Source organism: Anser anser (genome assembly GCF_964211835.1).
Source record: "Anser anser genome assembly, chromosome: 2".
NCBI classification, from domain to species: Eukaryota; Metazoa; Chordata; class Aves; order Anseriformes; family Anatidae; genus Anser; species Anser anser.
The window spans coordinates 147,732,350-147,753,293 of record NC_139721.1 but is presented as its reverse complement, the minus strand read 5'-3'; the positions used below and the strand labels follow the sequence as shown (position 1 = coordinate 147,753,293).

The 20,944-nt window shown below is 44.1% G+C and overlaps 1 protein-coding gene across 4 annotated transcripts in view; it reads left to right on the top strand.

Moving 5' to 3' along the window:
- Positions 1 to 4,670: 4,670 nt before the first annotated feature.
- NRP1 (neuropilin 1) overlaps positions 4,671 to 20,944 on the top strand; it is a 111,266-nt gene continuing 94,992 nt past the window's right edge. For all 4 annotated transcript variants that reach the window (XM_083824633.1, XM_083824632.1, XM_083824631.1 and 1 more), the window contains exons 1-3: positions 4,671 to 4,810; positions 5,009 to 5,489; positions 8,685 to 8,859. In XM_083824633.1, the coding sequence (XP_083680759.1) occupies positions 5,423 to 5,489; positions 8,685 to 8,859 (242 nt within the window). In that variant the 5' untranslated portion in view covers positions 4,671 to 4,810; positions 5,009 to 5,422. The remainder of the gene's footprint in view (positions 4,811 to 5,008; positions 5,490 to 8,684; positions 8,860 to 20,944) is intronic.

The following is a 20,944-nucleotide window of genomic DNA, read 5'->3' as shown; positions in this document are numbered from 1 at the left end:
TACACTTTCATGCTGCCTATATCCCCTACTTCCTATCTCAGAGAAAAAGCAAGTAACACTGAGAACATGCAAGTATAACTGAAGAACAGAAAAGGAGTGGGGCAACCTGGAATAACATGGTGTTGACCATGCTCAGATCTGGCAGCCATAGTACTGCAGGCAGAAAAGGAATTAAGCCTAGGAGAGACCTGACGAGCTTGTCAAAAAGGAAATGGGAATAGAGTGATATGTCTGATGACTTGCTTTTGACACAGATGAAAATATTTGACTTTTGATAATCAGATAATCAGCTAAAAAACTTTGGGTTGTGTTAATTTGTTGGAGTGGAATGTGTTTAGACAGGATGATGAATATGTTTTGATAAGGCATTTGTGAGATGGCACAGTAGTGATTCCAAGGAGTTTGGTAAGATATTTGGAAAGTCACTGTAACCCTAACAACGTAGTCAAAGGGGAGGTAACAGAAATGCAAATGAATCTACGGTTCTAAGTATATCTTGCAATATATGGCCATGTGTAAGTTTAAATAATGTATAAACCAGATAGTTTGGATTATATATATATATAAAGAAAAAATATTTGCACTGGTAATGTGGAAGAGGGTAAGATGAGTGGTGAAAGAGGAAGGATCATTTAGATGCATGCGGTTGTGTGTGGAAAAGAGGTGTAACATGAGAGGACGAGGTGAAAAAGCGTTGGGTGTGAGAGACTGAGTAGGAGGATAAAAGATGTAGGAGATAAAACAGTTGAGAGCAGAGAGATATAGACAAGAGAAAATGTATGTCAGATCTTAAAGATAAGGGTAAATACCTTCAGTACAGTACAGCAAGCTATAGGAAGCCAAGTAGTGATTCACATGGCCAAAGCAACAGGACAGAAGATGAAACAGAAGTCTAATTTGGGAGAGATTCTTGGGGAAGATAAGTGAAAGAAAAGGAAAACATTAGAAAGGCAATTATAAATGAGTACCAGACTACATATATGAAGGCATTAGTAGGTACTAGTCATAAAGCAAATGCATTTCTAGTTCTCCTCTAAATATTTGTAGGAAGTCTCAATTTTCAGGCACTTAATAATATGGATGGGTTTAATTTGTTGTGTTTCTTTTTCAAAATAATAAAAAAATAAAGGTGTCTTTGGCCATAGATTAATCATTTGCCAGACTTAGTTTTTAATTAAATGCATTACTGTGCTATATGAGCGCATAAAGGAGTAAACATCAAAGTTGCTCTGTTCTGCTATTGTTAAAATGGGAAAACTGTTTTTTCCTTTGGAATTTTAAGTTTTATATTACATGATTTAGCTCAAGGCAAATATTTTTTATGGCTGAATTATAAACTTCCTGAGAAACAGGTTTATAACAGAAGTGCAGACAATCTCCAAAAAAACATTATAAGCACCAAGTCAAATTACGAAGCAAAGATGGGCCTGAACCCAAACCCTAGAGCCTGCCACTCCATTAGCTTTTACATACACTGGATTCAGATTCAGTCTTTGTAACACTAACTCATCCTCGCCATAAAATCCCATTACTGATGTGAAAATGGAGAGCTGAACAAATATGTAAGTAGTTGCAGGATCAAGATCTAAACTACCGTGACTAAAATGTGAGAAGTGGATTATAAAAAGAAACTTCTGAATGTTTCAGTTGATGCCAGTTTATATTCAAGATGATTAAAGATTAAACATTTTCAGATAAATATATGTAAACCAATGATAAAATGTCTTCACTCATCATTTCTTGGCAAGTCATACATGGAAGACACATGCACCTGTGTTCGTGAACCAGAGGGAAAAAGATGGGTAGAAAATCTAGACCAATGCCATTCACATCATGATAAGAAAGGACATTAATGTACCAGACTCTGCTATATTTCCCAGGCTTTGAGAAGTCAAGAGAAAAAAAAAATCCTGGTGGGAAACCCAAAATGTCCAGAGTGCTGAGGAAAAGGAGAAGTCCTCCTTAGTGGGCCACTTCAGACACAACAGAGGCCATTCCTGTCCAGCTGTGGCCTTGTACATTTCTCTATGTGCAAGAGAAGGAAGCGCTGATACTTGAGACCTGAGCACACTGAAGTAAGCCTTGGTATATGGATTAGCAGTTACAAGGGAGGCTGAGGTGATAAAAGCAACCTTCATCATTAGTCTTATGATTTATCACATTGTACCATCCTCACTAATGTACACGTTCTGTCAGTGTTTAAGTATTTAATTTTTCTTTCAGAGAATGGAATATCTTTAAAATGCACACTAGGTAGCAGCACACTGTGCCCACATCTGCAGAAGGTGACTTTTTAAGCTGATATGGAAACAAATGGAAAAAACTCCGCTGTTGGTTGGTTGGTTGGTTTGTTTGGAGCGTCTTTACAACAGGGAATGGGTATTCCCTCTCTTCAGATTCATAGACACCACCCAACAGGACAATGCTAATGATGGCAAGAGAGCCATCTGTAATTCACAATATGCACAATCTCTGGGTATCTGCCTGCTACTTTTCACTTACAAAATTAATAGTGGCTTCTGAGACTGGGTTTTTTAAGCTAACATTTATGTATACACTTGCGTATACACCAATTAGCTATCATCAGCAGATAACTTCAGAATTTAAAAATAGATGTACTTTAAAGTGTATATTGTCGCTCAGTCAATGCAGACTACGATGTGCACACATTGGACAGGACCAATTTATCTCAAGGACTGTCCAGCAGCATGAGAGTTTTAATAATCAGAGAGCACTGTTACTTCTCACCTCCCTTGTTCTGGTTACTTCACTAAGAGAAAAACAGAGAGAGGGCTTAATGTGCTACCCAGAATGTATACATCCCAATCAATCACAGAAGTGTGTAGGTATTGTATATGACGATCCAGAGACTGCCTAAAGACAGGGAAATGAGCCTGAAGTAAGTCAATCTGACTACCTCCAGCCTGCCTGGTTTCCAGGCAAGGACCACGGCCTGTCTGGAGGCATGGACACATGGACATGGGCACGGACACGGGCATGGATGTGGGCATGGCCACGAGCAAGGTCGGAGGTTGAGGAAGGAGAGGATGAGGTGTGCAGAGAATGTAACAGGATCAAACTCTGCTTTAGTGCATGATATTGCAGAACTGCAATCACAGAGGAGAGCGGGAGTGGCTGGCAAAAATTCAGAAAGTAGTGATGAGAGAGTGTGCAGTATGAAAGCAGCAGACAGATTTCCTACAGACTTAATCTCCAGACTTCAGCTGACCTTAAAGTCGGGGGCTTCAAAAGGGCAGCGAGGGAGTGTGAGTGTGGAAGGCTTAGACTCGGGACAGGAGACAAAGGGATGGAGGAGGCTGAATCTGTGTACGATTTCTGAACACAGATGTAACACATTTGTAGTTAATCTGTGTGGCTGCAGACTTACAGCTATGTTTGAAAATTATTTCAAACATGGTTACATCTTCAGAGCAGACAGAGATTTACTGCTGCGGCTGCACTGGGGGGGTGACCCTGTCCCAGCAAAGCCCGGCTTTTTTCCCTCTGCATCCTTCAGAAATCTTCCTTGCAGAGCAGGTCCTCTAACAGGCCCTTTTCCTGACGAAGCGTTAACAGTTTTCCTCGGCTGTGCACCAGTAACAATTGTTTTCAGACTCTGCTGTGGGAGATGAGAGTGGCTGACATCCACCGCTGGCCACAGGTCATTTTCCTAGTGCAGACCCATCTTTGGGGACCATTTAACGCCGTGTTTCAGTTTTCAGCCTTCAAGCTCTTCATCTATCTCCTACCCCAGTGACCGGATTGCCTCCACACAGCGGGAGCTCAAAGCGCTCCACATAAAAGAAGCGGTCAGGCTCAGCTAGGTAATAACTCCCGGGGTGCAGGGGCAGCCTGTAAGGCAGGGCAATGGGGCACGGGAGGGACAGGCCCCATTGCTGGTGAGCGCCAGACCAAGCAGGCAAAGCAGCAGGATTCAGAGCTCGCTGGTGCCAGCTTGGAGGGATTGCTCAGAAGACAACCCTCCCTGATGGAGATTTCGTGCTACGTAGCCTCCTTGGGGAGCAGGGGGACCCCGGCCACTTCTCAGCTCCTGGGGGAGATGGACAGGCTGGGCGACAACGGGGATGCGAAGGAGGTTGGGAGGCAGGGAGTGCGGGGAGGTCGCCCCCCGGAGATGCAGGTGGGTCCGGGTGAGCCCACGACCCGGGGCTCCCCCCAGGGGAGGCATCCCCACAGCTCAGCCCCACCAGCACAGCCAGCACCCCGCGGCATGGCAGGGCATGGCGGTGCCCCACGGGGGGACAGCGGGGGCTCAGGGGGGACACGCGTGGGTCCTGGGGGGGGAGAAAGAAGGCAGTGGGTGAGGGACGGGGCGCCACGGAGGGGAGTGCAGAGAGGGGAGGTGGGCGGAGGGGCACGGCTCGGCACGGCTGCGAGGAGCCACGCAGGAGCCAACGGGGCGCAGGTGGGTGCCCCCGGCCAGCTCGGCGCTACCTGCCGGGGCGGGGAAGCCGCTCCTCTCCCCCCCCCTTTATCCCCTCCGCGCCCCCCGCCCCGGCTGGGTGCCAGGGCTGGGGCTGTGCCCTGTTTGTTCGGCGGCTCTTCCGCGCTGCCGATGTCTTGGGGGGCTGAGGAGGAGAAGGAGGAGAAGGAGGAGGAGGAGGGCGGGGAGGGGGAGGGGACTGGGGCTTGGGAGACGGCGGCTCCTCGGCCTCTCTTATTGCCGCTGAGTTGCGCTCCTCTTCCTCAGGCTGCGAGCAGGAGCCGCCCGGCCGCTTCCCCCTTCCCCGGCCGGCCGGGACTCCCCGCGGCAGCGCCGCGCCCGCCCGCTCGCTCCCCACCGGGGCAGGTGAGTGCGGGGCCGGCCCCAGCCCCAGCCCCCGGGCACCACCGGGCACCTCCGGGCACCACCGGGCACCGCCGACCCCCGGGGAGCCGCGGCGGGGCCGCAGCGGGGAGCGGGGCAGGCGGGGGGGCCGCACTTTGCCAAACTCCGGCGCCCGTCCCCGCTCACCGCCGGTCTCCTCTCCTTCTCTCCCCTCCGCAGAGCACTCCCCGGAGCCCGCCCCGAGGTGCCAACAGCAGCCGCCGGGATTTTTGTCTGTCTTGTTTGTGTGTGTTTTTTTTTTTTCTTTTTTTTTTTTTTTTTTTTATCCCCTCGCTTTCATTTGGCTTTGTAGTCTCGCTGGGAATGGCAGGGGCAGCGGCGCCTGGAGAAGGAACAAGTGTGGGGAAAGGGAGAGGGAGCCGGAGCTGAATGACAGGATGCGGGCGACTTGAGGCACGGAAAGAGAAGCCAGCCTCCCTCTGCCCCGGGGACTGCCCTTGCGGACACTGCTTTCTGCTCCTCGCTCCGGCCGAAGGATTTAAGACCTAGGAAGAGTTGTGTGTGGAGGGCTTTTTTTTTTTTTTATTGTTATTGTTATTATCATTCATCCTCTCCCTGCTCTCGGAAGGGAAAATGGATTGGGGACTTCTCCTGCACTGCGCAGCCCTCACCTTCACCCTCGCCAGGGCTCTGCGAAGCGGTAAGTGCCACGGGGGGGGACGTCGGGTCTCAGCCTGGGGAACCGAGGGCTGGCGACGGGGCCCGGCGGCCCCGGGGCCGGCCCCGACCCGCGCCCGGTAGCGGGGAACTTTGTGCCCGAGGACCGAACCGGCGGGGTCCGAGCCCCGGTGCCCCCCGGCCGGGCATGGCCACGGCCGCCGGCTTTATTTTCCGCTCTTTGGGGTCGTTTTATCAAGCAGGGTGCTCGTTCTCGCAGGCTCAGGACGGCCAATTACCTTCATAGTGGTTCCTCCCATAGGCAATTAAATAAGTCTCGCCTCCGATATCTGAGAGATAATGAGCATTTAGAAAGGAAGGCTCTTTCTTCCCCCTTTCTTTTTTTTCCAAAGCGTAGTATTTCAGAGTACCGTGCATGTTACTAGCTGTACGTGTACCTGCGGGCAGCCCTCAGACGGAGAGCCCTCTCGCCTACCCCTTTGCGAAGTCTGCAGTTTACGTGCAACTTGCACGGTGCCAAGAGAGAAGCTGAGCCTCTCTGTGAAGGCTCAAGACTCTCCTCTCAGAGAGAAATCCCGTAACACATGACCGATGTAGCTTAGTTTACTATCAGGCAGCCCTCGAAAACACAACTAATTAAAAGCACCGCGCTCCTCCTTGCCCGCACAATGCCCGGGCACCGTGAATCTTTTACTGCATGATGCATTTTTAAAGACGGTCTAATTGTAGGACTGCTTGATGTTTAGCTCTCGCACACGAAACAGTTCGTGTGAGTTTTCCTTTCCCGGCAGATCCTGTGCAATTATTATTAACTAATTATCAAATATTTACTTTTGCCTGACTGGGTTTTCAATCAAAGTAATTAAAAGAAGGGAGCACCCTCCACTTAGGCTGGTATATTGTTTTAATAAGAGACCGCAAGTGGAGTGTCATGTAAGAGAGAGTATTAAAATCGCGTGTTTTATGATGGAAGTTAATCTCTTTCCCAATATGTTTCGAGGAGGCTGCTTAATTTAATCAGGACGAGCTGCCTCCCCCAGCGCCGTGGCACAGGAGCGAAGGCATCAGAGGCGTGCACCGAGCCAGGCACGGGGATGCTCCGGGAGCGCTTCACTCACCCCAGGCAGGTGGGGGGCACGGACAGCCACCCGCTGGTCCTACATCAGCCAGGAGTGCCCCGAGCCCTGCACCCTATGAGGAGTGAGAGGGGGCATCCTGCACTCCTGTTGCTCATTTCTTCCCTTTAGAAGATGGGGAGTGGGGCAGGGTGCTGGGCAGAAGCCTCCTGTATGAGCAGTTAATGTGGTGGCCCTGCTGGTGTCAAGGCCATCAGCCTTCTCCGTAACCTCCCAGACCCACTGATGCCACCTTCACCTATGTCCAGCACTAGTGTCTGCTAAATTAATTCATTAACCTTATTTAGAGCTAATGGTCCAAAGTCATTAGAAACTGCTCTTCTTAATCAAGTGTGAGAGAGATTGCACAGAGCCAAGGAGTCTAGCAGACCGCATTATCTTATTACCCTGTCACTTTCCCAGAAGTCGCAGATTAAGGAGCGCTGGTGGTAGCAAGTCCACCTCAGTGTCCTCTGAAGTGACTCTGTCAAGTGACTAGAAGCAGCACTGCTTTATTTCAGGCATTTAACAGATGCCAGACTCTGCCATGTTGTTTGCAGGGCTGGAGTGGGCTTAATGAGACAGGATCACTTTCCGAGTGTGCTTACACAGGGAGGAAAAGGCAAGATTCCCTGAGAGCCCCAGACAGCGGATTAGCAAGATCACCAGTGACAGCTTTTGAGCTTTGAGCTGCAGCGCCTTTTGTTTTGGTCACAGGAAAACAGTCTGTTTTGCAAAGGCAAAGCAGAAATAAATAATAAGATAGCCATTCCCAGCAACATGCTTAGCAATATCTGATTGTGGACCCCACAGCTGAGTACGTATCATCTCCTTCCCTCTTAATTTACAGCAAATAATATCTATAAAGTGTGTAGCTTTATGCATTTTTGATGTATACTTCTTCATTCATTTCCATTTGACCTGGTTTTCCTGCAATAAAATCCCTTACATTTATAAATTCATGCTGAGAGCAAAGAATGCCATTTTGCTTTCACAGGGAGGGTATTAGATATAGCATTGCAGTCCCTATGTATCATTTTGGGGATGTAGTGATGTATAGGCTCACTTATGAGTGCAGACAGTCTTCCTCTCTGTAATTTACTGTCATATTTATTGCTCAAAAGTAAACAAATAGTGTGTGGGGAAAGTTTTTCCTCTCCAAAGATTTGTATGTAGAAAACCATAGTAGTAAAGAAGTGAAAACACAAATCTGCACTGGACAGTGAAGCAAGCAAGCACGTAGATTGGGTTTCTTGCCTCCTTATATTTTTCGCACAAGCCTTAAAATGCAACCTTGACAACACTGGCCAAAGGACCAAGGTGCAGCATGCCACATTTCAGAGTTACACTCAGTGATTCTGAAAACTTTGGCAACTATTTTGTTATTAGAAATAAACCTTTGTTGTTGTTGGGGGGGAGGGAGGGAGGAACAGAGGGAAGAGGAAAGGATGTTGTTCTGCTCCATTACTTTGATGCAGTCTCCAAGCATGAACAAACTTCCTTGAAGGAATAAATAGTGGATGACTTCTGCTTCACTAAAACCACTTTGTTCTCTGCTAGCCTGGGTTTGAAGAGCATAGATAGTTTCGAACTGCCTAGATTTATGGACTGATAAAACAACGGGAGGGTCTGCTGCAAGCAAGCAGGGATCCACCAAGACAATCCCAGTGGTCAGTGACACAGACCAGGCTTCTCACGGAGCTGGACAGGGGGTCAAATGGCAGCCTTTTAGCTTCCCCACCCCCAGCTTCCCTTAAAACTTCATACTTAAGCAGATTACAGTTGGGGGGATAATTGAGGCTCTGACACCCTTCTAAGGCAGCACTAGCACTGCTGCGAGGAGGCAAGGACTGAACGCTGTATGGGGCACTGTTTCCTCAGGGGAGCTTTTAGAAGTTGAGGAGCGGGGGATCTTCTGCTTCTTGCCGGTGGGTTCTGCCGGTGGGTTTATGGGTGGGCAAGGAGTGTCAGGCCCCTGTCATTCAGAAAATGCAGCCTTCCCGTAAGCGTGTGGTAAAAGTTTGCTTGAAGAAGGCTGCCGTGCCGGGTGCTTGCCGGGGGCAACCACAAAAAAAGCCAAATCTGTTTCGTTCCCACTGCAGACAAATGCGGCGACACCATCAAAATATTAAACCCCGGGTACCTCACCTCTCCGGGCTACCCCCAGTCCTACCACCCCAGCCAGAAGTGCGAGTGGCTGATCCAGGCCCCGGAGCCCTACCAGAGGATCATGATCAACTTCAACCCCCACTTCGACCTGGAGGACCGCGACTGCAAGTAAGTGCGGGCGCCGCGCTCCGGAGCGCCACGGCGCCACCTGCCGGCCTCCGAGGGGCAACTCCGGCCTCCGCCGGCCTCCGCGGGGCTCCCCCGGCCTCCGAGGGGCTCCCCCGACTTCCAAGGGGCTCCTCCGGCCTCCAAGAGGCTCCGCGGGGCTTTCCCCGCCGCCGGCTGCAGCCTCCCTTCTGCCGGAGCCTCCCTGCGGAGCCTCCTCCGTGGGGCGAGGGGAGGCTGAAGGGAGGCTCGGCAACTTTTGCTCCGGGGGATGTGGGTTGGATTTCGGCCTCCCCGGGGTGGGGAGAGGCAGGATGTTGAGGTCGCGGCTTGCGCTTTTTGCCACGCCAAGCACCGTTCGTTTTCCTGCTTGCCGTGTTTGGTTTTTTTTTTGTTTTTGTTTTTGTTTTTTTGGTTTTTTTTTTTTTGAATGAGGCTCTAAAGTGTTAAAGAGCGGTTATAGTCTTTTTGCGTCCCCACGGCTACTGGCAGCCTGTGGCAGAAACGGGCACCTTGTAATTTGCCAGCTCTGCTTAATGCAGAATTAGTCTGGCATTTACTCTCACCCATTAAGATGCAGTGGACTGCAGGTCCATAGATGTATTTCCCTCTTTCTCCCCTTGCTGCTGATTTATAGCCAGTAGCTCTTCTTTTCCCTCCTCCTGCTCTTCTGTAGTGCTCTGAGAGGAGGAAGGGGAAAAAACAAGGCTCCTGTGCTCCTCTGTGCTTGTATTCCCACTGACCATCCATTTCCAAGAGTGGGAAGGGGAGTAAGAGCCTTCCAGAACACTGTTCTCCACTTTTCCCCAGGTCTTTGACTGGAAACCACATAGTTTGCACAAGACAACACGTGGTCGGATCACTCCCCTCTTTAATACGCCCTCTAAATTCAGCCTACTTATTTCATGAAGAAAATATTTTAATGATTCACTGTTTAAAAATTTGAGTATCATGGGTTTTTAATCCCCTTCTGATAACTGCAAGACTCATTGTTTATTAATGCTACCAGCTAAGATTTTCTCTGCATGTCAGAGAGAGATTAAACTCAGTTGCCATTGGTGCTTGACATTTCATGTGCATATTCAGTATTTTACAGGCTCTGGTACTGTACAGTGGTGCTTAGCATCATCAGGAGTGGTAGTAACAGACTGTGAGGTTAGAGTGTTGGACTTACAGAGGGACTGTACTCAAGCACTTAATTTTTATCATGCAAGCCTTTGTTCCTAACGTTTAATAAATAGATTACTTAGATCATAATTATTGATTTCTCTTAAAATGAAGTTCTTTAATGATGCAGTGTGGTGGTGCTTAGCCGCTTTGTTGTTGTTTTTTATAATCTCTTATATATCAGCATTTCAGTACCACAGTCAAGTGATAACGCAGGAAAACCCTATGCTCATAAAACTAAACTGACTCTTTGTTAAAATGAAATTTTATTGTGGTGTTGGAGCTGCGGCTCATATTCACACCATATGTTCACACGCTCACTTCCCGTTCTTTAATTTTTAATTTGCTGTACTCAGGCAATGATTCACTTCCCCGTGCCTTCTTGATACAGATTTTACTTTCTTTCTGTGGGACAGTGCTAATGCTTAAAAATGTCTGCGTGTGTCTCTCTCTCTTTGTCTTTTAGACAGAGATTAGGAAATTAAATCAAACATATTTCAGTGTCTGCCCCTTTTTGTTCCTTGCTAGAATACATGTTTTTCCAACGCTATAAAACCAACATGGTCTTTGACAGCAGTAAAGTGGTGTACAGCATACAATTATTTAAGGAACAAGTAATCTTTGTGGCATAGTGTTGTGCTAAACAGTGCCAGATTGAGCTGAACTGGGTCCAGGGAAGAGATTGACTCCCTCCCTTCATCGCTCCCTTCTCAATATTCATTGTCCACTCTCCCCCTTGCATTATTTCTTCCTCTGAAAGGGGGCCCAGTGCAGTAATGAGATGGTAGTGGGTGGAAGGAAGTCTCTAAACAGGGTTGTTTGCATTGTCTTTGCAGTATGTGATGGTGATGACTTTACCGTCGTTTGGTCTATGCTGAAATGCTAATCTTCTAGGGTATGATAAATTACTCAGCTGCTACTTCACTTATATTTAAAATTGCTCTTTTTAACTTGAGAGGGATTGTGTTTGTGCCAAGAACCTTAGGACCAGAATAATAGAAAATGATTTCAGCAACAGGAATTTGTCAACAAGCTCTGTGGTTTCAAATTTCACTGTCTACTTACAAAATTCACATTCCTCATACCAAATATTGCGTACAAATGGAGAATAGTGCAATAAAACCTATCACAAGATTTTTTGGTTTTGCAGCTAAGTACATTTTGGTTTCCTAATATTCTTCATTTATTATCAACTCAGTGTGCAATCTAGAAATGTGCAATTTAGGTTACACACTAGCTTATTGAAAGGTTTATCACTGGAAATTAATAAGCACTTAAATATGAAATGCAGATAGAAAATGAGAGATGGGGGAATTCATGTCTGGGAACAAAAAATGCCCCATACAATTAAAGTGGACTAGAAGAGAAGATTAGCTTTCTGGCCCAGCTCCCAAAATCCTCTTTATAATGCTGTTCATTGCGTCTCATACCTTGGTTAGAGTTGGAAATAACTTTAATAAGAAGAACCCCTGAGCCCAAGGGGGGAAACAGTATGACTTTGGAAAGGTTACCATCTTTTTCTGTAGTGTCAACAAGAAAATCAGGAGGCCTTGCCTAACTTTTGTAAATATCACTGTATATAGAGGGCTAGGCATATTGAAATGTAAAACTGGTGAAAGGTTGATTCTCTGAGGAGAATCAAAAGAAGCAAATCTAAGTGTTAGATGTACTGAAGCTGTTTGCAGTGAGTCTCTTTGTATGTTAGGGTCTGGGATTCATTTTAAAAATGTGCCCTCGATTTACCTACTTACTATGCTGTGCTTTAGTGGATAAGTATTTCTCAAATGACTCCTAATAAAATTCATATATGTATGATTTTCTGATGATCATTTGAGTTGTTTCAGGCAAACATGGTGAAAAATCCTGTTTTTCTGGAGACAGTCCAAAGGACTCAACTTTCACAGTTTTGAAGAATAAAGATATGCAAATTATTAAAAATATGTTCACACAAGCTATGTTCATCTAACAAAAAATCTTCTAGTCAGAACTACTGAAACAGCATAATGGAAATACTGGGTCTCAACGGGAAGCATACAATCATGTCAACCACAGATTGTTATCAAGAATATTAATACATAATGAAAAAATACACAGTCTCTTTTTAACTTCTAACTTTAATGAATGTTATGCCTCCTCTTCAGGAGGCAAAGAAACAGAAATTATGGTTTACTTTAAGGGAAAACCGGTTTCTGTTTGCTATTTTACTTTTTTCAAGCAAGCTCCGATAACATCCATGCATTTGTTTTAGTCAGGAGCATGGTAAAAATCAATAGAAGAGACAAAACATATGGCGACATATTAGTTAAAATGCTGCAATGTTTGTTGCATGTGGTAAATGCTTTTCAGCACTCAGTGCAAGCTGTACAAGTCTCGTGTTGCTGAAGTATCCTACTGTGTAAATGTAGCCATCTTGAATCCAGTAAAACTTTATACCTAGAAAATAAACAAGAATGTCACTGATACAGTACTTTGAATTTATGGAACTTTTCCGGTTTCCCAGCAATGCACACTATCAGCATGATAATTTATAATGGTTTGTGACAAATGTTGCTGAGCAAAGAGGTGTGTGGTTACATTCAGATCAGATGTCATTATCTAGGGAGCAATAAAAATTTCACAGACACTAGGTTAAAAACATTAAGAAAATGAATGTGAAGCTTCAGAAGAAAAGGGCTTAAGAAAGGTGGAGGGCTGGGTAGAGAAAGCCCAAAAGTGGTTTTCTTACTGACAAATTATTGACTTTGTTGCCAGACTTGACTGTATTGTTTTACAAGGTTTTCATAGACATACCACACAGCACAATTGTTTTATTGGCCATCATTTATAGATGTATAGAATAAATATCATCCTTACGCGACAATTATAGAGTGTATACACAGTGCTGTCAAATCAATTTGGGTGGAAAATTTGGCCCATTTTGGGAACATTTCAGTCATAGGAGAGATGTCATAGGTAATTATTCTTTATATTGTGTTTACCAAGGATTAGTTACACCGATGAGATTAGGGCTGTATAGAAATTACCGTCAGTTATAAAATGCAGAGCAAAAAAATACCTATGTTTGTTTATATAGAAGAAAGCAGTTCCTCCAGACCCTTGAGTCTGGAAAAAAGCATGGCTAGCCAGACGTACTGAGTGCAACTGTAGCCCTGCAGAACTTCTGTAGCCCTTAATGATGTTAGAAATTCATCCATCTTTTGTATTTCTAAATAATGTCAATGGATTTATGCTGTAAATCTGTAGGCATAACAAACTGAGGCTGGTAAAATAAACAGGAGCAAGGCAAGCCATGGCTCAGCCTTTCTTTAGTTTCTGCAAAGTTTAAGCTTTCATTTACTTTTGTCTAAATCCTGGTTCCCATTCCTCCACACGGCGAAGGCTGCTTTCTGGAGACTTCGTGGTTTGTATTTCTCTTGTGCAGAGGCAGTTTGAGCCCCAGGTGGCACTGAGCTGCTGTGGCAATGCAGCGATGTCCTAGGAGACCTGTGCTCGAAGGGCACAGCTGGGCTGCCGTCAAGCCTCATGTGTCAGAAGGATCCTTTGAACTACTAAGGGCTGCACATATTATAGCTGCTTTCTGACTGCCTGGAGCTGTGCCTGGAGCTTGGCTCAGGGCTTTCCAGCCCTGAATTGCTCCCAAAAACTGTTCAAAGGTCATCTCAGGAGTAATGCAAGGTCTGGACCCCATACTGTCTTGTTATCGTTGAAAGCAGTGGGAATTTTGTCCTCCACTTTCACAGAGCTGTATCCCATTCTTCTTTCTGGCTGTGAAGAAAGGTGGAACACTGGCTCTGTAAGACTTTTATAACTGCATCAGTCATGCTGATGTCAAATGACAATCAGAGTTTCCCAATTTGTTCTCCTCAGCTGCTGTTGAGCTTGGTAGGCAGTGAGGTACTGCAGTGAGCTGACAACACCAGCTAAGCAGCAGAGACAGCAAAGGAGCAGATTATTTTGGGCCTGTGAGAGACAGGAACAATATTTGACCATGGTTGAGCACAGTAGAGAAGCCTGTATGAGTTAAGGCCTCTGAGCTTTCAACCAGAAATACAATTTTAACAGCCTGGCCCTGCTCCTCTGGGCATCAGGGCTGGACTTTTAGCCATTTGCCTCAGGACAAGGTACATAAGAAAGGTGTGAATGTCCCCTCATCATCTGCTGAGGGCAGCTGGAGTAATGCCCATGTCCATGTGTGTCTTTGGATTTGAATGAGCTAAATCACCCATCCCACATACCTTGAGCCACCCCACCAAGCACCTCACCACAGGAGGCTGGCATATGCCTGCCTCCCTGTCGAAGCCAGGCTCAATGTTGCCATGAGAGGGATGTGGAGCTCAGCACTGACCTGCTGAAAAGGCTGCACCAGGGCCGAAGGGGTGGCTTCTCCAGACCCTTTTCTGTATCAGAAACCTCTCCTTCAATAGGAACACCTAGCTGCTTGGGGCTACTAAGAGATTATTTGGGATTACTGAGGGGATGGAGGTGCTCGTCCTTCATTCTGGTCCCCACATCAAGAAAAAAAAGCATTTCTGGTGGAGTTTAGGGTGAGAGTTGCTGCAGTGGACTTGAGGGACATATCTCATGTTTCTGGGTGCAATCCTAGAGCATTTCTCTGTTTCATTTAAAGTACATGAAAGGCTTTCTCAGGTAGTGAGTTGTTGGTGACCACCACTATGTGATACTCTCTGGAAGGCTGTGGTAAATGGTGCCAAGGAAAAGAGTTAGGCTAGAGCGTGCTCAGGATCAGGGAAGCAAATAAAACCTGTTGCAGTAGAGTCAGAGTATGTTATTGCTTACATGTGTGTGCACATGGATAATACTTTTCCTTAACTTAAAGGTTCTGAATCACAGCATTTGGTCTTTGCTACAGGATTCAGCGTGTATTTCCATACACATATCAGACAAAAGTATCTAAAAATAGTTCTGCTATTTTATTGTGGTTTTGATACCAAATAAGAGTTGAAAGAAGTTGGAAATTAAATTGTTTTTCTGATTACACAGTATAATAAATAGATTCTTTTGTTGTTTATCTAAGCAGTTAGCTCTTGTGAAAGTCTCTATTGTTAACCTGGCTAACAATTCTTTCTTTTAGAGTGGTGGCTTGGGTTTGAGTTTTCTCAGGAAAAGTTTTTAGGGGAACCACGACCAAACTACCTGGTCATAACTAGACATCTCTGTTTGTATGTGTTAGGGATGGAGATGCTGGATGCAGAGCCTGTTTTTGCACTCTGTGGACATGGGTACATGCCTGGCACTGTAGAGCCTTGATTTGGGTCCCTGTATGTAGCACAGTGCAATTATAACAACAGTTTTATGCAGGTGTTTATATTAATCCGGACAGTTAAGTGAACTGTGGGGAAAACTCTATCTTGATGTGCTACAACCAGATGCCCTTCAGACAGAAAAAAATCTAAGGGTCAGATATGGATTCCCATGAGCCTCATCCTTCAGCCTTTCTGCAGACACAGAAACAAATTCAGAACAGAGGGCTGAGTCCTTTCTAAACTGAAACCCAGAATCGTTGGCATTAACACCATGAAACATTCAATATGCTTCCAGTCAACCCCACCCCACTCTCATCTTCACCCCCCTCCCCCGTGCTAATCTAATTAAAACAAAAATCTACGTGTTGCTGAAAATTAGTTTCTTAATTATAGTTTATTGCAAGCTATAACATTGATAATTATGATATAGAGAGAGCTGATGTAAAACCAAATTCAATTATTTTCTTTTGTAGTATTTCCAAAGAATGAAATTATGTCTGAAAACAGGATACACATGCACTCACATGTATATGTCTAGACTTATGTGTCATACAGAACAACTTGGATACAGACGTATATGTTACGTGCACATCTCTAAGACTGTGCATACGTACATACATTTATACATACAGTATAGATTTGTTAGTTTATTAGAAGTTCCTAAAGTAAATCTACTAATTAAAGCGCTAATACCCATCTTAAGGCTGATAATTAGGTATAAAGAGAAAAGGAGACAGGATTAGTGTTCAGATCATGTTCCAAATGCCTCTTAATTGGGTGTTTGTAATCAATCCTGATTGCAAGAGGCAGTGGTTTGGCAGTATAAAGAATGAAAAAGGCTTAGCCCTACTATTTTCCTGTTAGTTGACTTGGCCGTAATATTTAGGTCAGGATCCACTGTCAAACAAGGTAATTTTGTCAGCATTAGCAATCCTCATAAAAGATATAAAAATCTTTTCTAAAGATATTTTCTTTCAAGCTAAAAACTCTCAATCTAAAGAGTTATTTTTATCCCAAATCTTAAAAGTGTTTTCAAAGTGAACCACAGAAAAGATTTTGTTCTCCTGGCCTCCATCCACCACTGACTTCTGAAATCAGGTCTGAGTTCACTGTGGGTCTTTCATTGCATTGACCTTGGCACTTTTCTCACCAAGCCACAGTTTTCCATCACAAAACCACACAGTTTGGTATAATGATTATTTCTTTATCCCAAGTAACCAAACAATTTTTTAAACAGGGTGACAGATTTCCCTCTTGCGTTGTGGGAAGCAAGCACCTGGCCATTTCCAAATAGAGTTTTAATGAACTTCCTGAAGGAGATTTGAGAGTGGTTTAATAAGTCACCTGCCAACTTTCTGGGAGCACAGGTCATTTTCTTTTTTCTGTACGAATTCACAAAAATGTGAGAATAACCCCCCTTCCCAAGTCCTAAACTTCCACAGAGGAAATTGATTTTCATGGGCAATATCAAAGGTTTTTAAAATCGTAACCTCAAAGAATAAAATTTCTGATCATTTCTCACACATAAGGTACTTGGAAACTGTGAGCCACAAAGCTGGTTGTGAACTGTGTGATCATAATACATTTAAACAAAAAATGATTGTCCTTATTTAGACTTATCTTGCATGTTAATAACATTACAAATATTTTACGTAATGCTATAAAATGAAGAATTTAGATGGCTCAAAAGCACCATTGAGAAAATATATGTATATATGGAAGAGACACCCACTTGACGTGGTGATTTCTTCCAGAGGAAACTATGCACATCCCAGAAGTACAATAACCAGCTGTTGTACAGGAGAAACAGGGGCACTTGTCTGCTGCCTTCCACGCTGATGTGGAGCTGCAGTGGCCCCTTGCCTCCCCTAAATACATATGTCTCCCGCTGAATGGGAGCCTGGGACAATCCCTTCCTTACGTTCCCACCAGCTCGAGCTCCACTGCACATTTGCCCTGTGGGCTGCCCCCATGTGCAGACACAGCCCATCAGGGCTGTGGGGCAGGAGAGGGGTTGAAGCACCCCACTGCAGCTGGGAGCACCCACACTGCCCACAGAGCTCAGCCCTACACTGGGGCTGCTCCCCACTGCTTTTCATATGGGAAAAGAAGATACAGATATTCTTTTTTTTTTTTTTTTAATACACTCCTTCTTCAATTGGAAGCTAGGCACCTAGGGAAAATTGAGAGGTCTGTTCACACGCATGTGATTATTCTGCCTCAAGCTTTGAGAAATGCTCCCTCAGCCAAATTCCAAATTTTTCCTCATCATGTTCACGTAAACAGTCCCACCGAAGTCAATTAAAACAACAGACTCACTTGTGCAGGGCTAGCAGTGCTTGAAAGCTAGGACATACATTTGTGGCACTATACAAATTAGTAGTCACTTTTGTAACAATGGATTTCAGGTGCTTGCAGAGAAATTTACTGTACAGTAGAAAACTCAGCTTCAATCTTTATTGTCCCCTCAATTCATAAATCACCATATGTAACTTATAATTTGTGCTCCAGAATCTGAGCTCATAACAGTGAAGGTTTGGGACAAATTGCTAAGCGCATTGGTAAGAACTGAAGTTTGTCTCAGTGTAGAATCTTGTGCCAATCTGTCATTAAGCCAGGCAACTTCTGCCGACTCTCGTCTGATGTATTCATCTGTAACAAGGGAAGCAGATCAGCAATTTAGAAAAGCTTTAGCTTGATCACCATGCAGAAATGTAGACTGTGCTGCCTATTTCCATAGCGATCACTCAACTTTGCCAGATGCAAAATGGGAGGCTTACGTCTCCCATGCTAAAAACCCTTCTTATAGGAAATGCTAGTCTGTTGCTCCATTTGAGTAGCTTTAGTTAAGTCTGGAAAAATATGCAAAGGTGGCTCTTAAATAAAAGCTTTTTTTTATTTTTTTTTTCTTTCCTTTTTTTTTTTTTTCTGTTTCATAGCCATCTCCATAATCTGTTTTGGAGACAGAGGCATAAGATGTTTTAGCATGGAAGGCATATGTTCTGATTGCTGAGTGGTTTTTTGTTGTTATTGTTTGTTTGTTTTTTTGACATTCCCACAAAACCCCTGAGACTTGTATCACAATTCTATAAACTTTATCTATTTGTATATTCCTATTTGGGCTCAAATACAAAACTTCCTTACATGTATTTATAGCAGAAAATTTAGGTTAATCTCTGTGTATTTCAGATGGCAAACAGTTAAAGCAAGTACACATTTTAACCACTCTATATAGTCTAACATCATTCTAATGCATTTCAAAAATCTTTTTGTTTGTTTGGTTTGTTTTGTTTTTTATATATAGCGTATGTACTATATAATGTAGGTGTATACAATAGATGCAGGACCACAGGGAGCTGGGGAGCAAGTGAAGACTGTTCCGCTGATGCCCAATAGTCTTGCACCTGCTAGCATCTCAAACATAAAATACCACAAACATATCGTATTATGTTCCTTACTGGTTTCCATTTTCATTTATGCTCCACAGCTATACTAGATGATGGCCTTCAGACAGTATAATAGTCTTCTTTATCTCATCTCTCTGACATCATTTTCAAGTTCCTTATTACTCTTGAACAGTGTAGCTAATAGTGCCCAAATTGCTTCTCATTCTTCCCATCATAGCATGTCATTATTCAAGAAACCAGTGCTCCTCAGCCTTTCCCACACAAATAGCTCTCCCCCAAACTAAACTTAAACTTACTACCAAGAGCCAGTCTCAAATTTCCCAGGCAATCAGCGTACCCCTGTTGCCTATTACATTTTTACTTTCTAAGTTTTTACATATATATATGTATATTTTATTAACAATACTTGTGTGCTCCTTGAGACTTGAATCTTTGTCTTCTAAAGCCTAGTCTTCATGCACTGATTTTTGTACTGGTTTAATGACTTCAATTAGGGATTTCTTTGTGTATAGTTAAAACAATTCAGCACACACAGGGGGATACGTTTATTCTAGTATAAAGATGCCTTATGTCAGTACATTTGCAGAAATAAACCTTGCTAGTGTCAGCAGTTTGTAGCAGGGGCTGTACTGCTTTATCCATAATGGTTTCTAAACTGGTATAGCTAAAGTGGCTGTAAAAACAGTGTATAGACTGGTACATAACTCTTGTAGAGATTTTTGTGTACTGTAATAGCTAATTTTGTGAGCAAATTTAATAAGATTCCCCTGCTGCTTGCAAGTTTGGGATTGCAATATATATATATATACATGTACATATTTATATGTACTTATTGGGGTACTTACTGACAAGTAGATTTTTTCCCAGCTTTTACTCTTTGAACGCTATCTCAGGCAAAGTGTCTAAGCTAAGCAGTTCCTCTGCGTACTGTAACTTATTCTTTCCAGGAAGGTTTTTTTTTAACTTGCCGCACTAGGCAGCTAGATAAATTACTGTGGTGTGACCTTCAAGCACCTCGCTCACTCCATGGAAATCATCCATATGCACACTCTCACCCCGTGATATTCCATATGACGTGCAATGTAGTTTATCCCTTTTTTAGTTATTCCTCCCCCCACCCCCAAGGCTGCAAACTGAAAACACATTCATAGGTGTAACCACAGCTCAGCTGATGCTCTGAAATCAAATTCTGAGTGCTCTGAAAATAAACATCTGATCACCGGGTAACTTTTGCATGTCCCCATATGCTCAGCATAGAAAGGAAAATATATCCTTCCTTATCACATCTCAGCTTCAGCTATTTCTCATCTGAAAGATTTCAGATTATTTAAATTTAAATATCTAAGGAAAGGAAGCTGGTTTTCATGGTCCACAATCTTAATTTGTCCAAAGAACACTCCACTGAAGTTAGTGGATCTACAGAGATTTATGTCAGCTGAGCGAGAGCTGACTGTACACTTTAACAGCACCCTAGAAATTTTCAGAAGACCAGTGTTGTAGCTCAAACTGTATTAACTTAGAGTGAAGTTCTGCCATTCAGCAAGATCAGACCTCAATACTTGTGGAGAATGGGTAGGAACTTCTTAAAAGAAGGTAGAATATAGACCAAAGTCCTCTTTCTCGTGTTTTCAAATATATTGAGGGTACATTTATTGATGTTTGTGAAGTCCCTAGAGACTTCTGGGTGGAAGTGTAGTGCAGTGTAATAGTTATTTGCCATTGTTTTGCATTTCTTAATCTTATAGATGTTAATTTATTTTTTTTAAACAATATACTGCTGTATAAAAATGCATGTGGCAATCTATCGACTTTCAGAGAGAAGTGTTATCCAAACAAAAATGAAGAATAGGACTCGTGCTCACAAGAGACATATTATCCGTGATGAGAAGAATCTATAACAGACACAGCACTAACTCAAAACTGAACACCAAATAGCATCCAAATGCAAGCAATTTCCAGTGTGTGCATATTGCCAGTACGAAACCAGGCCATTCTGAAAGCGCAGCGGCCCCCGAGGAGCCGTGAACCACGCAGCAGCAGCGCTAATGGCTGTCTTCTCATGTGCAGCGAGGGAAAGCAGCACTTTAGAGCCGCCTTGGGCAGCTTTTAAGTTATTCATTCTTAACTTACTTCTATAAAGCTGTTATTGGGTGGAAGCAGATGACAGAAAGATTTGGGGCCTGCTCTGTCTGCAGCAGGGGAGACTTCTCCCTTGCACATAGGATAAAATTCTGGCCTTCTTTAAGTCAG